The 15,117-nt window shown below is 39.3% G+C and overlaps 1 protein-coding gene across 1 annotated transcript in view; it reads right to left on the bottom strand.

Annotated features, from left to right (window-relative positions):
* Positions 1-15,117, bottom strand: part of LOC131091081 (vasoactive intestinal polypeptide receptor 1-like) — a 29,562-nt gene that overhangs the window by 11,177 nt on the left and 3,268 nt on the right. The window contains exons 2-5 of the mRNA XM_058036940.1: positions 7,035-7,115; positions 3,623-3,730; positions 2,769-2,878; positions 586-683 (exon numbers count right to left, since the gene is read on the bottom strand). Of these exons, the coding sequence (XP_057892923.1) occupies positions 586-683; positions 2,769-2,878; positions 3,623-3,730; positions 7,035-7,115 (397 nt within the window). The remainder of the gene's footprint in view (positions 1-585; positions 684-2,768; positions 2,879-3,622; positions 3,731-7,034; positions 7,116-15,117) is intronic.

Below are 15,117 nucleotides of genomic sequence, written 5' to 3'. Positions count from 1 at the left end.
TCAAGCCTTCTGAACACGGAGTCAACATTCTTGTCTCTTCCCTCACCTGAAAACCCCTGTGAACACCACCACAGGCCACAACCTTTGAGATTGCCAACCCACTCCAGTCAGGGACATTCTCTGTGCTCTGCCTCAGCCAAACCCCAGATCCACTTCCTAATAACCAACAAACATCATCAAACGAGGCATTGAAATTTAATTAAATCTCTTTTTTATAGCTCTCAGTTATGGAAGCAATGGCCTTTCACAGACAATATAGGAAACTCTGTTTACAGGGCATGAGATAATGTTTCTGCAGAGTCTGTCCTGCCATGCACTGTAGGAATGATAAAAAAAATGTTAAAATTGATCTAAAATTAGAGCATTTCCACTGTATGGTGTCATTAAGGAGATTAACAGAGATTGCCCAGCTTGGTTGTTTTAACATTTAAAAACTTGCAGCACGAGTAGAGAAGGACCCACCACCATCAAAGGAGTTATTTCTTAGAATGATTAGAAAACAACCATTAAAAAATCCCACAAAACAAAAGCATACAGCATCTGAGAGAAATTATTTTAAGGCCTGCTGAGAAAAAGCCCATTTACCTGAAGGCAGCAAAGACAATTAGAGCTGTAATGAGCGACGTCACGGATGCTGCATAGCCAGCGGTGTAGACGCACCAAAATGCAGAATAATAGGATTTCTGTGGGGGGAAAAAGACACAGCCAATGCAGGTGGTGGTGCTGGATGCATCCTGGAGTGCTCATTCCACTGGCACACATTTCCCTCACTCAGTCCCACATTTTTCATGCTCAAAATCTGTTTCAGGCTTTTCCACCACTAATAAAAGTTTTCCTTTGAGTCCACTTAACCCTACACAGGAGAGAAGTTTCACACTCCGCAGGCTCATCTGACCCCTCTGAGCATTTTCTACAGGAAAATATTAACTGTGATATGTAAATACCTTTTCCCAGGTCAGTACATAAAAACTCTGGAGCACTGAAACGCTCTGGTGGGAGATTTGTGAAGCAGTTACTTTAGACCTGGGCCAAATTCAATAAGTATTGATTTTCATAAACAGCTATAGCTGAAAGAGAAATAAAACTCTCAATTTGCTGGTGAGGAAGCTGGAACATTGATAAAGAGTTACATCAGGTTGTGAAGGTAATTAAAAGCCAAGGAAATCACCTCACAATCCTTAATTCTCTGGACAATTCTTCCTCGTTGTGTATTGTAAATTTTTTTTATAACTCCCTTGTTTTCAATTAAGACCAATATCCTAAAAAATCCTAATCCTATGTTCTAAAAAAATAAAGCTATCTTACTTGGCTTTAGCTATGCAAATTTTATTCTGATTCACTACAAGATCACCTAATTATTTAAAATCCCATGACACTAAATTCTCTGAACCCAGGCAAATTTCCTCCTTATAAACCCAGTGGAGACTTTGTTCTCTAACTGATCCCAAATCTGTTTATACAAAAGGCTGCAATTCTAGGTTGAGACAACAAATTAAAAAATTTAAATAGATCCATCAAGAGATCTTGTGACCCTGACATGATATGAATCATCCTGGTGTTTCTGCAATAGTCCTGATCTTTTATACAGCACTTTCAAAACACAGATGAACATTAGAAAAGAGGTTATTTAATTTAATAATAAAGTGTTTCAATTATTTTATCTGGTTTTGTAGGATGGATTAAGAAACAACATTAAGTACAAAAGACATCATAAGTGCTCACTGCACATACAAAATACAGAGCAAGTGGTTCTATTAGGACACAATTGAGATTTTTACTCACTTCCCTATGTGTGCAGTGCAGCAGAGATTGCTGATTTTATCTTCCTTTTGTAGTCAAACATTGTGGATTTGACTGGAATAATAAACGAAACACAGCCAGAGAACAGACAGCAGCCCTGTGCAGAAATCTGCTATCACTGTGAAATATAAATATAGCTCCTTGCTTGATTTTAGGCTAGACCAGCCAGAAATTATGCCTGGTTTAGCATAATCCAGGGACTGCTTGAAGAAGCCACCTGGAGAGTGAGTTTGGCCCTGGGGGAGAACTCCATGGGGGCTGGAGAAGTGTGCTCCAGAATACACCTCCTGTTATGAATTTACATCCCTCTGAACTGTTCAGATTATTTTCAGCATCTTTCTCTAAGGCTTTTATTTAAGTTTTCTAAGCATTTATTTAAGGTTTAAAAACATTTCTCTTTCCCCAAAGTGCAAAGCACAAATATTCTTATTTATAGAAGGCCATTGAGCTCCAGATACGAACTCCAGCAGGATGAGGAGGAATGTGGAAATTTAAATCATATCAAGATGTGGATGTGAAAGAAATTCTGAAGCTTAATTGAGCATGAATGATGATTTTCAGAGAGGAAAAATATTCCCTTCCTGCTCCACTGAATACCTGAGATAAAGTGGGGAAATAATCAGTGGCATCCAAGAGTTCCCTCCTAAGGGTATGTGTTGACCACCAGGCTATAAAGTTAAGAAATATTTTTTCTATGACTCAAAGAAAATCTGGAAAAAAAATACAAATAGGAGGGATACAAAGGAATTTTACCTGAAAAAAAAAAAAACCAAAAAAAAAAAAAAACCAAGAAAAAGAGGAGAGTTTTGGATGAAGAGAAAAGTGCTGACTGCTGCTCACTTGCTTTATATTAAACCTAATTTGTCAAACAAATTCCTAAGTATACCTAAATTTTTGGGTTTAGCACTGAAAATGGGTAATTTTCAGTTACTCAGGAGATGTTCAGCAGCAGGAAATGAAACTCTCACCTGATCCTCAGGTCCTTTACTGGAACCTTCATCAAAGCCACAGGCAATGGTGTAGGGTGGGAATGGCTCTGACCAATATTCCTCCTGTGTGCAGTTCCTCTGAAGGAAACCTGCCATGGGAAAACACAGCAGAAAATTAATTTTGGGTGCTGGTGCTGCCGTTCTTTAAGTTTGGATAAGTAGCAACAAATTCTTATCACCCCTTTGGTTCCTAAGTTAGGGACTTACAGGTTGAGTCATGTTCAGAGAGATTAGCTATAAGAATGACAATATTCTCTATATCTATCCTTTAAAAAAATTAAGGGACATGTTCCCAGTCATTTCAAGATGCAGTGGGACTTGTGCATTTCATATGGGAAATCAACTCTGCAAATTCATTCCTTGCACAGAGGAAATCAAATTATATATTCACAACATATTTTGGGATTTTGGGCAAAGCCCTGAGCCATCTTTTCCAGGCTGGAAGCTCCATAAAAGTTTTAATCTTGGTCCTGCTCTGACAGCAAGATTGTACTGGCTGACCTTAGGATGTTCTTTGTAATATTAATTAACGTACAGTTTTATAAATCAGTGATTCTAGGACATATTCCTTTATAAATTTAGCAGCATGGTGCACTTTTCCATTGTATTTACATCACCAAAGGGATTAAATAATTCAGTAGAGCAAAACACAAAACACAAGAGTGTCAATATTGACCTCAAGCCAAGATGTGTATCTGGATAATTATTGAATGCTGACTGACATAAGAGCATTGTAAATCAGGAAAATATGAGGGAATCATCAACTAGTAGAATTCACTTAAAATAAAATTTAAAAACAAATAGGGAGAAAAAGAATAGGGAAAAAATCTTGCCGTGTGTACTGGTGAATTCTTCAAAAAATCGTGGGCAGGGAATTTTAACCACTTCCCCAAAAGTGGCTCTGGGCCAGCAGGTTAAACCATCCCAATCTCGGGCACATCCTGTAAAAAAACAAAGTGCCTCTAAATAAAGAAAATCACAAAGAACATAACATATTTGACCTTCCATAATGAGACTGTCTGTGGCTTTCCCACTCATTCACATGCAAGAAGAGCCACAGCAGGACGTGCAGCTCTGCAAGTGAAGGAGGGGAGTGTTTTCCTGTTCTCCTTGGATGCATCCTTGCTCACACTTGGTATTCCAGCTGGACCTTCCCCCTCCTCATCTCATGAGAGATATGTACCTGAAATTCAAGCAGACACAATCCCAAAGTCAAATCAATTACAGCTCTTTTCTGTTGTCAAAACAAAAGCCACCGAAATAAAAGTATTGAATAACGATTAGCACTTGAGATTTCTCATTACTCCTTTCCCATTCCTTGAGACTCCTCATTACAGAGTCTAACTGAAATTAAAACTCAGCATTAACCTCTTTATTTCATGTTTAAAAATCTACCAATTCCACCTGGCTTAAAGCAAATAAGGGCTGAAGTCCCAGTCTTAGGCAATCAATGGCATTTTTGTGATGGATTTCCAAAGGGATTTAATTCATCCCAAACTAGAACATCTCAGCATTATAATAAATGACCCTCACTGGGAGTGGGTTTGAACGTGGAATTCATGAGGTGTTCCCTAAAGCAGAGCCTGCTGGCTGGTGACACAGGGTGTGCTACTGGCTCTGAGCTCCCTAAAAAGGATTTTCAGGAGTTCCAGTGAATCACAGCTTTGTCACAGCTGCATCACACTGAGACCTCAAGCTGTCGGCAAGCGGGCGTGGGGGCAGCACAGAAAAATTGCCAGCATGTAAATGTGCCTGAAACAATGAAAAAAACCATCAGGCTCCAACCAGAACGAATCTCTAGGCAGTCATAAGGGGGGGTATAAAGCAGGGTTTACATAAAGTTGGGTCGGGAGATGTAATTTCCTTCCGTGATTCTTCTCTGCGACGGATGACGAGGCAAGTCTGAAGTTGTCAAGTTGAAATGTGGAAGCAATTCTTGCCTGTGGCTGAGCAAAGTTCCTGACTGACTTTCAAAAGGATAGTCCTGAGAATCTCCCACAGCATTATCCTCACATCACCCTCAGGAGGATGAAATTCCTGGTATACATAATTTTCCAGGGCAAACAGAGGCCCTCATTCATTAGCTGTAACTTTAATTGCCTCAAATAAGTCAGCTAATTTCAGTTATGTTCTTTTTGTGAGCAACAGAAAGAGACAGAGCCTTCCAGAGCTGATTCATCCCAAATATTGGTGCCTTCTTCCCGAGGACAGGATGAATCACACTCTGCAGATACCTGGCTCTCACTGCTGATTACAGCCTAAACCCAGCTGCTAATTGTCAAATTAATGAAGCCAGGTAATATCAGCCCCACTTAGACATGCAGTGGTCCCCACACTTAACAGTTGAAGTGGTTTTTTCTTAGAAAATCTTGGCAGATTTGAGGGGCGGAGTTTAAAACCCTATTTTATTTGGCAATGTGGAGTTAAAATTCTATATTTGTGCGACCTTGTGTAGGAACAGAACCTGCATGTCTTAAATCATAGAAATGATTTATTGCCAGTGACTTCTACAGTTTATATCAAAGAAACTGCTGAGTGCAGGGACGGAGAGGGAATTTTTCATCCAAGGTTTTCAAGAGCCTGGTGGTGTCCAAATCACCCAAGTCTCCACAAAGAAAACCACAGTAGGAGTTGACACCACAGATATTTAAGTCTTGTTCAGTAATCCAGGAATTTTTAGACAGTGAAGGAAAGAAAAAAAAAAAAAAAGTGGAGTTAGGACTTGATTCATTTGATCTTTTTTACACATCTCCAAAATTACAGCTCCAAAATTAGAGGAATTTCACCTTGGGTTCTGCTGGTGGCATTCATTGGACACTTCTCTGTATGAGAATAATGTGGAACTACTTTACATTAAAATCTTTGCCACACAGACTGATTCCAGCAAAGATTCTCTGTGACTGCTGAGGTTTGACTCCACAAACTGTGATCACTCTGTTTGTCTCAAAGTTCCTGAAACTGAAACTCAAAAAATGGCCTTTTATCTATTTTAATGCAGCTTTATCCTCCAGATAAAATACTTGGGATAAATTAAATTTAAATTAAACTTAACTGATGTTCACAGTTTTTGGATTTTCACATATTTACCAACAAGCCAAATTTTTTTTTTTTGCTAATTTTTCCCAGCTCTAATATTTAATTCCAAACTATGTTGAGAAAGGCTGTAAATATCAGAACAGACTTTTCATTAGTCTTTACTTATCTGGAGAATAAAAGTTTGAAAGGGGAGCTTTGAGAAGCTCAGAGAGGACAAGATGGAAGATTTTTAAAAAGTTGAACTGAACTTTAAGAGATGTTTATTTCTTTTTTTACAAACAGGATTCTAAACCCATGTCATTATTTTTATGTTGAAGAGGAAGATGCTGGAATGACATCCTGTAATTGGGGTAAAAAATAATTTTTGAAAATGCCTAATTTATACCAGAATTTTTTGTGGTGGGTTACTGTGTGTTCTAAGTGAAAAAGGTCCAAGAGGCATTTTGGACTTTATTAAAGTGTGTGTGAGAAATAGCACTAAAATAAAATAAGAAACTAGAAAAGGAACACGAAGCATGAGAATAATTGGAAATTCTGCAGAATAATATGAAAGACAAAGGAAATATTGTGGGGTTAGACCCTGATTTTCACCAGGGTGCTACAAGCAGACTTCCAAGTCGTTCCAATAATTCTATCCCAACCAAATGCCTGAAGTATCTTTGTCTCATAATTCCTCTGTAAGGAACAGACATCTAAAAATTCATGGAAGTGAAAATGCTCACTAAGGTGGATTCAAATTTTTCTAAGCAAAGCTGACCAGAATAAAATATGGCTGAATTTTTGAAAGAATCTGAACATTCTGAAATTCCATGTTGAGTTATTTCTGAGCATGTTTCCAAAACCCCAGGAGGGAAATACCTTACACAGCATTCTAAATATATTTTACAGGCTTTGTTTTGTGTTCATTTTAGTTTTAAAAATTTGTGTCATGTGATAGACTTCTAAACACCACCACAATTAATCTTTACAAGCAAATAAATAATGTTTAAAATTGTAAAAATGTAATATTTTTAAGAACTTGGAATTTTCTTTAACTTCCCCCCCTCCAAGAACATTTTCACCAGATTGGAATGATTCCCAATGTGATACAATTTCAGTAGGGTCTTCAGTTCCTTCTGGGGGAGTTTCTTTGGGGTTTTGGATGTAAATAAAAAACACTTCAGTAAAGTGAGACATTCCAAGCCAGGGGGTGCCCATCAGGACCTTTACCTTTAAGATCAGGCGAGGCAGATTCGTTGTGTTCCGAGCACAGAGCCTCCTCTTTGACCACCTGCTGGAATATTTTGCATTCTGGGTGGATTCCAGTAACCTTGGCAAGAGAAAGACAAAAAAAGAAAAAAAAAAAAGAAAAAAAAAAAAAGGCAAAAAACCAACCAAATAAAAACAAAGAAAACCACAAAAAAAAACCCCAAAAAACGAAAAACAAAAACCCAACCAACCAAAAAAAAAAAAGAAAAAAAAATACACAATAAAAAAAAAGGAAGAACTTCTGTGATTATCAGAATGAGAAATGCCAGTTTGTGCCTCATGGTTTCTATCTTGAGGTCTATGAATGTGAAAACTCCAGCTGAAGTTGGGTTTCTTTTTTTTACAAATAGAACACATACAGGATATTTTTATCCCCCTTCCTTTGCAGTTATGTTTTCCACAAAACTTAAATGTTCACCATTTTTGGATATTCATATATTTCACCAACTGGCCAAAACTGGATCAGTCCACCAGCTGTGGGATTATTCACATCAAGTTCCTCAAACTTAAATACAGCCTGACCACAGAAATATTTCCTCTCCATAAACCAAGTAACATTAAATAATTATTTAAAGAATGCTAGTCTTGGCCGTAATTTAATCTGAATGATTGAAAAATTCTATGTGTGTGTTATCCGAGGATATTGCACACACCTTAGATCGAGGAGCTGCTTCCATTTTAACAGATGAAAAAATTAGAAAAAAATAATTACTTCATTGGGAATCTTAAGGAATTTTTTTCTCTCACAGGTAAGGGTACATTTAAGCAGCTAAATAGATTTCTAGACAGCAGTTGTTGAATAGGGTTTAAATTCATCCTCTTAGTTACAGATATTTAGTCCCATTTATTGCCATGTATTTTGCTTGACCTCCATCTCCCCCTCCACAAGGTTTTGTGTCCCCTGTAGTCCTGTGTCATCACTCCTGTGATTGTGAAATGTTCTTAATGTTCTTAATGAAATGTTCGTAATAACCTACACAACCCCAAAACAGCTTCCTCTGCAAAGGCAAAGAAATTCTGAGAAAGAAACTACATGCCAGTGTCCACGCTTGATTTATCTCATCTTTAGCAGTCCTTGGGAATTTCAAGGATGTCTCAGTCCCCCAGTGACATCTCAAGGATGTGAAACGTCCCTCAGAGGTAACCCACAGTCCAGAAATGGTTGGTGCTGGTTGGCATGTTAGAAAATATCTCAGCCCTCTTGTGTAGAGTCTGTATTAAGAGTAGACTCTACATCAGTCTTGTGCAGAAGTCTCAAATGCATTATTTGAAATCTCAAATGCATTATTTGGTGTCTCAAATGCATTTTTTGAAATCTCAAATGCATTATTTGATGTCTCAAATGCATTATTTGATGTCTCAAATGCTTCTACACCTTTAGGAAACTGAATTAAACTGAGTAAAGAAAGTCACTGAACTGGATACTGGATCAAATATTGGGATGTTGGGACCTTCAAGACATAGGGAGTCTTATATGGAATAAAAATTCTCTTTTTGTGTCTGGTTGCTTTCTTCTTTCTGACCTATGCTATTTAGGACAAAGCCAGGGGCTCAGTTAGCAGGGATTTTAATGGAAAAGGATGGACTGAAGACTTCAATATATTTTTGAGGAAGGCTGTAGGCCCTTTTAACCTCTAATGACTTTAAAAAGTCAGTGCAGATGCAAACATCACATCCATATTGCCTTTTCAATCTCAGAAAACTGATTTATCAGCTTTCAAAATGTTTTCAGTGAGCAGAGCAACCGAGATTTCCTTTAGCCTTCCACAGAAATGTTACTGAAGTTATGCAGACTATTCCATCTCAGCAATAATATCTGCCAAGGGGCAAAAATTAGAGCACAACTTCATCTTTAAAAACCTTTAAAAATTCTGCCTACATTTTAGTTTTAAAGTAGCATAGACAGACTTGTCTTAATTACGAGGCCCCAGAGATGGTTCATCCATGCTAATATTAGAACAGAAAGAGGATTAGGGACACAGTTTGAAAAGAAGTTAAGACATTGTGCTTTTTTATGCCTTATATTACTCCAGTGGGTAATTCAAAACACATTTTATAAATCAGCATGAGTGACTCTTAAAATAGTACTTTTTGCTCTTCAACTATAGTAACTCAATTCTGAAATGAAATTTTTCAGGTATTAGTAGGATCCCTGCTCATCACTTTACATTTAAACAGACATTTCACTTTGCAGTTTGCCCACATAACAAATGAATTCTCTGAGTAGAAGTAACAAAATAATTGCTCCATAAATCTCTCAGTATTTCAGTTCATAAAGGTGGATTCAGCTGGACAGGAAAAATGCCATTCTTCTAATTCCTGGAATTCCTGGATTTGGTTACAGTGATAATTTTGTATTTGGAATATTCTTAGGTTTGGAGTTTAAAAGTCGTGGCAATTTGAGATGATGCTCTGCCATCTACTCAGAATCCTCTGCTAAAAGGTTATGCTAAAAGGCATAACCCAAAATGCAAAACAAACCACAAAATTTGCATTGTCTTAGAAAAAAAAGCACTGAGGAGTGGTGGGTTAAATTAACTCCCACCTCGTGCAAGCAAAGCTGGGAATCCTAGAAACACACAGAATCAGTTCTGAAAAAAAAATTCAGAGGAGGAAGAGTTATGTTTTCTCCAGAAGTCAGAATGAGGGACAATGAGGGAATGTGCCAGACTTGCTGCTCAAAGCAGGCTGCACCTCCTGTCTTCTCCCTCTGCCAAATCCACACCTGCTGAACCAGAGCTTCAGTCACCGTTATTCATGGAAAAATGGAGTTCTTCATCTGCAATGTCTGGGGAAGCTCATACCCCACCCCTGGGGAGGTGGTGCTGCCTCGGTTTTACACATGATGGAGGAATTGCTAGAAGAGGTCCAGGTATCCCTGCCTCTGAAATTTATCTGGGGATAAATCATTAAAAAAAAAAAAAAAAAAAAAAAATTGATGATTTCCTTTGGAAATCCTGATCCACTGGTAGTAATACCCAGAGGTTGGGGAGGTGCTGGCACAGAGTGCCCAGAGAAGCTGGGAATGCCCCTGGAAGTGTCCAAGGCCAGGCTGGACAGGGCTTGGAGCACCCTGGGACAGTGGAAGATGTTGGGATTGGACCTGGCTGATCTTTAAGGTCCCTTCTGAAGAGAGTGGTAAAGAGAAAGAAGGCAAGGGTGTCATAAACAGGATGAGAGAGCGAGGTTCCCGTTACAATACCATAAATCTTCTTCTGTGTTGAATATTTTAATTCTCCCTAACCAATCTAATACAACACACAAATCCTACAGCATTTACATACACCCTATAAGAATCACTACATTACCACACTGTGTTACATTTTAAACCCTAAAAACTCCTCTTTGGGCCCCTTCTGCCAAGCTGGCAGGGTCTGCTCTGACCCTTGGGCCTGTCTGCAAGCAGAGGGTGTTGTTCCATCAAAAGGGGATCACCTTCAGCTGGCCACACCATTGTTTTCCAGTTTTTCAGTAACTGAGGTATCTCAAAGCTTTCATTTCAATCTCGCTTATAGTTTCCATATTCTCACAATCTTTTGCTAGGCAATGATATTTGTAAGGCTCTCCTGTTTCATCTTACCCAACACCTTCCAGCCCAGCCCATTCTGGGATTCTTTGATGCCCATGTTGGTACTGCAGTAAATCCCACTGACACTTATAGGTAGAGCAACTAATCAATGGCTCAGATTTGTTTCCTTCTGGGTTCTGGATTTGGGGTGGGCAGGGCTACAACCACAGGAACCCAGACATGTTATCACAGACCAGTGACATTAAACATTAAATGTGCAAACCCAGGGCACTGGGAATATTTCTGTGTCTGCTCTGGGGTGCCCTGACTCCCAGGGCAGCGCTGACTCTGACCCTCATCCATGGAGAAAGTTTCCCAGACTTCAAGACAGACTGGAATCCACAAAAGTGTGAAACAGATTATAGAGAGCAGTGTGGGTGCATCACTGGGTGAGAAATTGAGGGTTTGGGGTTTTTAGTGTGTTGTGGATGGCAGCAAGATGGAGGGCACAGGGTGTCATCCTGGGTTTCTTCTCCATGCTGCTTCTTCCTCCTTCTCCATGGGTTTGGGTGGCATTTTGTAATTGGGCAGAAAAGTCCCCATGGCAGCTCTGTGGGATCAGTTATTGGGTTAAAAGGGAAAATACTCCAGGTGTCAGTTCTTAATGGGATAGTTTAGCCTTAAAAGCCCTTGGAACAAGAGATTGTTGGCCATTTTGTGCCTTCTGATGAAAAGCTGCTGAACTCCCAGCAGTGAGACTGTTTTACTGATAAGAAATAATAAACACCTGAGTGTGAACATGAAATAACATCTCAAGTGCCTTCAATCCAGACCCAGAGAAACCCACAGCTGGAACCACCACAATTAAATATTAAATATCACTGACACTTCAGGGTTTGAAAATCAACATCAAACCCTATTTCAGATCTAACCTGCAGACTATCCCAGCAGAAGCCAAAACAGGGCTGATGTTATTAATTTACAAACGTACAACCTCATTCAAAGTAATCCTACTGTTGGACAGAGGAAAAAGAAAAAATGACACATATACAAGAAATCAAGAGCAGTGATGATGCTTCAATTTGTTTGCTCTCCTCAGGCTTTGAGAAAAAAGAAAGATATAAAACCATTGTACAGTTAAAGAAAAGCCTTGTGGGCAGAGCATTACTTGTGATTTGTTGTCTATGGCTCCTTTTCTATTATTAATCTCACAGTGCCTTGAGTGAAAAGTTTTTGCTCTGATCTGCCTGCAAGTGTTGGGTGATGGGGCTTTCTAAAAAGCAGCAGCTCTGCATTTGGTGCAGGGGCATTTTATGGCAATTTATGCTGAAAAGTTGGATTTTGTAAGAGGAGAGTAGCTCCTGCTCACCATAAAAAAAAAAGAAAATTTAGGAACTAAAACAGAGCAGAGCTTTCCAAGGCAGACAAGTCCAATGTTGAACAGTGTTCCTTGCCACAGCAAGTGTAAGAGGCTGATTTAGGATGTTATTCCTTGGATCAATATTTCCCAGCATCTCAGCAGTAACCTGGCCTGACTCTCACTCGAAATCACAGTGGGGTGTTTTCATTCCAAGATTCACACATAAAACTTTGAAATTTTAGGAAATGTTGTGGACACTTCTCAAGGAATTGAGCTTTGCATTCCTGAGCATCATAACACAAAAGGTTTTTTTTTACTGGATTGGATGTTACTGACCAGTTTGAGTCAAAGTCCACAGGGGTATTTTGATTTCTAGTCCTTACCACAAAAACAATCTTGCCTGGAACACACACTAAAAAATTACCTATGACAACCATGAGCATGCTAAAAACCTGAGACAGTTTAGAGAGACAGATGTTGGGCTTGCATTTAATTTTAGACTTCTTTTTTTCTTCACACCTTGTAGGGTTATTGCACTGAAACCTTAAGTGGCTTATTCACTGAGAGTAGTAGAACATTGTTTTCTATTTCCTCTGTTCCATGATAGTTTATTTACTTCCCCAAATCCACACAGAAAAATCAAAGTAATGGCACTTTGGGCTTTGACACACTTATGTTGGACAACAGGAAATTTAGCAAGCACTGGGAGGAGTGTTTCCAGCAACATCTTCATGCCACACTTAGTGCAATTTAATTAAAAGCAATCTTTCCTGAGAGTCCATTCAAAAATGGTGCCCCTAAGCTGCTGCGGGGGTAGAAAAACTGTAATTTAGATGTCACACAAAAGACAGATCTTCACTCATTAACAAGTCCATTTAGCCCACTTGGGGAAAAGTAGGGACATTTTCTACGCTCTCTGAAAATTAGGGAAGTGCTTCAAAGCTGGGCGCTGAATATATTATTCACCTTTGAAAAGGCAATTCCAGGGGATCAAAGAGCCAGCAGTAACACTCAGCCTTTTTGAAAATTAATCAAAGCTTGAAGAATTGGCTGAATTCATTGACAAGATGAGAGGGCTTCAGGAACCTGAAGGCTCTTTCCAGTGATCTGCTTCAGCTTCCCATGCCCTGCAATCCTAAAGCCTCACAAATAGGTTTTACGTCAAGTACATAAATCATTGACTGAGAATATTCATCACTGTTCTGTCTGCCTCTGCCTCCTCGGCTTGCATTCACCCAGATCCCATCTCAGATATCTGAAATTAATCCTCTGCTCCCAGTTCCCTCTGTCTGTGCTTCCCCAGCTCCTCTGATATGGCTCTGATGCCTGAATATTTTAGTTCTCCCTCACACAGAGCTGTCTGCCATTCGTGTCACACACACAATCCCACCCTGGAGGATTAAAACCCACCTGGTATTTTAGAACACAGAAAAGCACTGTCACAGACATCTTTTATGGAAAATCCTTTCCTTGGGATTTTTCCTCCTGAGAAAGCTGAGAGGCCTCAGGAACAAAATGTAAACATTGATTATCTGCTGCTGTGGAATGCAACAGGTGCATCTGGGATTGGGCTCATGTGGTTGTTTCTAATTAATGGCCAATCACAGTCCACAAACCTTATCATTCTTTCTTTTTCTATTCTTAGCTAGCCTTCTGATGAAATCCTTTCTTCTATTCTTTTAGTATAGTTTTAATGTAACATATATAATAAAATAATAAATCAAAGCTTCTGAAACATGGAGTCAGATCCTCATCTCTTCCCCAATGCAAGAACCCCCATGAACACGGTCACAAAGCACAGCAAAGAAAACTCCTGCATCCCCATTTTTAAGTGTGGAATGAAGTGTTTTGTCAGTCCTGAAAGTTGGCCAGGATTGCCAAAGGCAGCAGGCAGGAGAATCAGGATATGCCTTGAAATACACACATTTTTTCAGGGAAATTTTAATGGGAAAGCCTTTTAGCGTAGAGGAAGATTCATGGAAAAAAAGAAGAAGACAGGTTGAATGACAGACAAAGAAACCTCAGCCTTTTTCATAAACTTCCCAGTCTGTTGAATGTGTCTCATCTAAACCTTCCATCTGCTTATCTCCCCAAAAAACCAGGTGCTAATTAAAAATCTTTGAGGCTGGGGAGTGCAGGGCACTGAAGTCAATATTCCCATGTGCTTTGGAGGGATCTGGGACCCACCCTGAGCTCCTGTCCATTTCACAGCCACATTCCCACCCCTAAAAACCTTCCTGTCCAAGCCCTGGCCTGTGAGTAATTCTGGGATCTTTATAATGCCAGGTGTGTAGTGCTGTGTTCTGCCAGAAAACAAGAAGCAATAAAAAAACAAAGATTTCTTTCGCAGTAAAAAAAAATTCAGCTCAACACTTACAAGCTCAGTTGCACGCATTTAGGATTTTTCCACCACCCCCAAGCCATGTTTGCCACTGTGGGCTCTGGAAAGCACCAGGTGAGCCCGGCAGTGACTGCAGAACTGCAGTGCCCAGCTGTGCATTCAGCTCTCACACCAAATCCTGCCCTCGGCCTCCAGCTCCGACACCATCCTGATCCCAGGAGCCTCCAACCCCCCAAGCTAAAGGCTCATTTCCAATCCTTCTCTTCAGTCAGCTAAACAGATTATTCCACCAGTCCTTTTGGCTGAAAATGACTACCTAGAGGATATTTTCTGTGTTTGTTTTCTCTCTCTAACTCGATTACCAGTGGAAGGAGGGAAGCTGAGACACTGATTGCCTCACAGTCATTTGGAGGAACATATTTACATATTTTCAATATTGTTTTCAAGACATTGAAGCAATTCTTGAATGCTCCTGTGTGGATTGGACTGTATTTATATGACTGTGTTTAACTGCATGACCTTACAGAGAGCAGCACTTGCTGTACATATTTATCCATGTACATCATTCACTCATGGGTATTCTTTATGAGACAACACAGCCATATTAATTTGTTTTGTTTATGAATGCTGTGTAATTAGCATTACCTTGAGAAAAATTAATTTATCAGCGCTCTGCTAAATTGGGTAGAGCATTTAATTATTACTAATGCTTGAAGAATAACAGAACACTAATAACTGGGGATCCCCATTTTCTGCTATTGCAAGTATTCCTGTAAATTAAAGAGAAATTTCTCCTTTTCTGTATCATTTTTTTTTTGCCTGCAGGTGAGATTCA

This window comes from Melospiza georgiana, chromosome 1, assembly GCF_028018845.1.
Source record: "Melospiza georgiana isolate bMelGeo1 chromosome 1, bMelGeo1.pri, whole genome shotgun sequence".
Taxonomy (NCBI): domain Eukaryota; kingdom Metazoa; phylum Chordata; class Aves; order Passeriformes; family Passerellidae; genus Melospiza; species Melospiza georgiana.
Note: the sequence above shows the minus strand (reverse complement) of the source record. Positions and strands in the feature narration are given on the sequence as shown.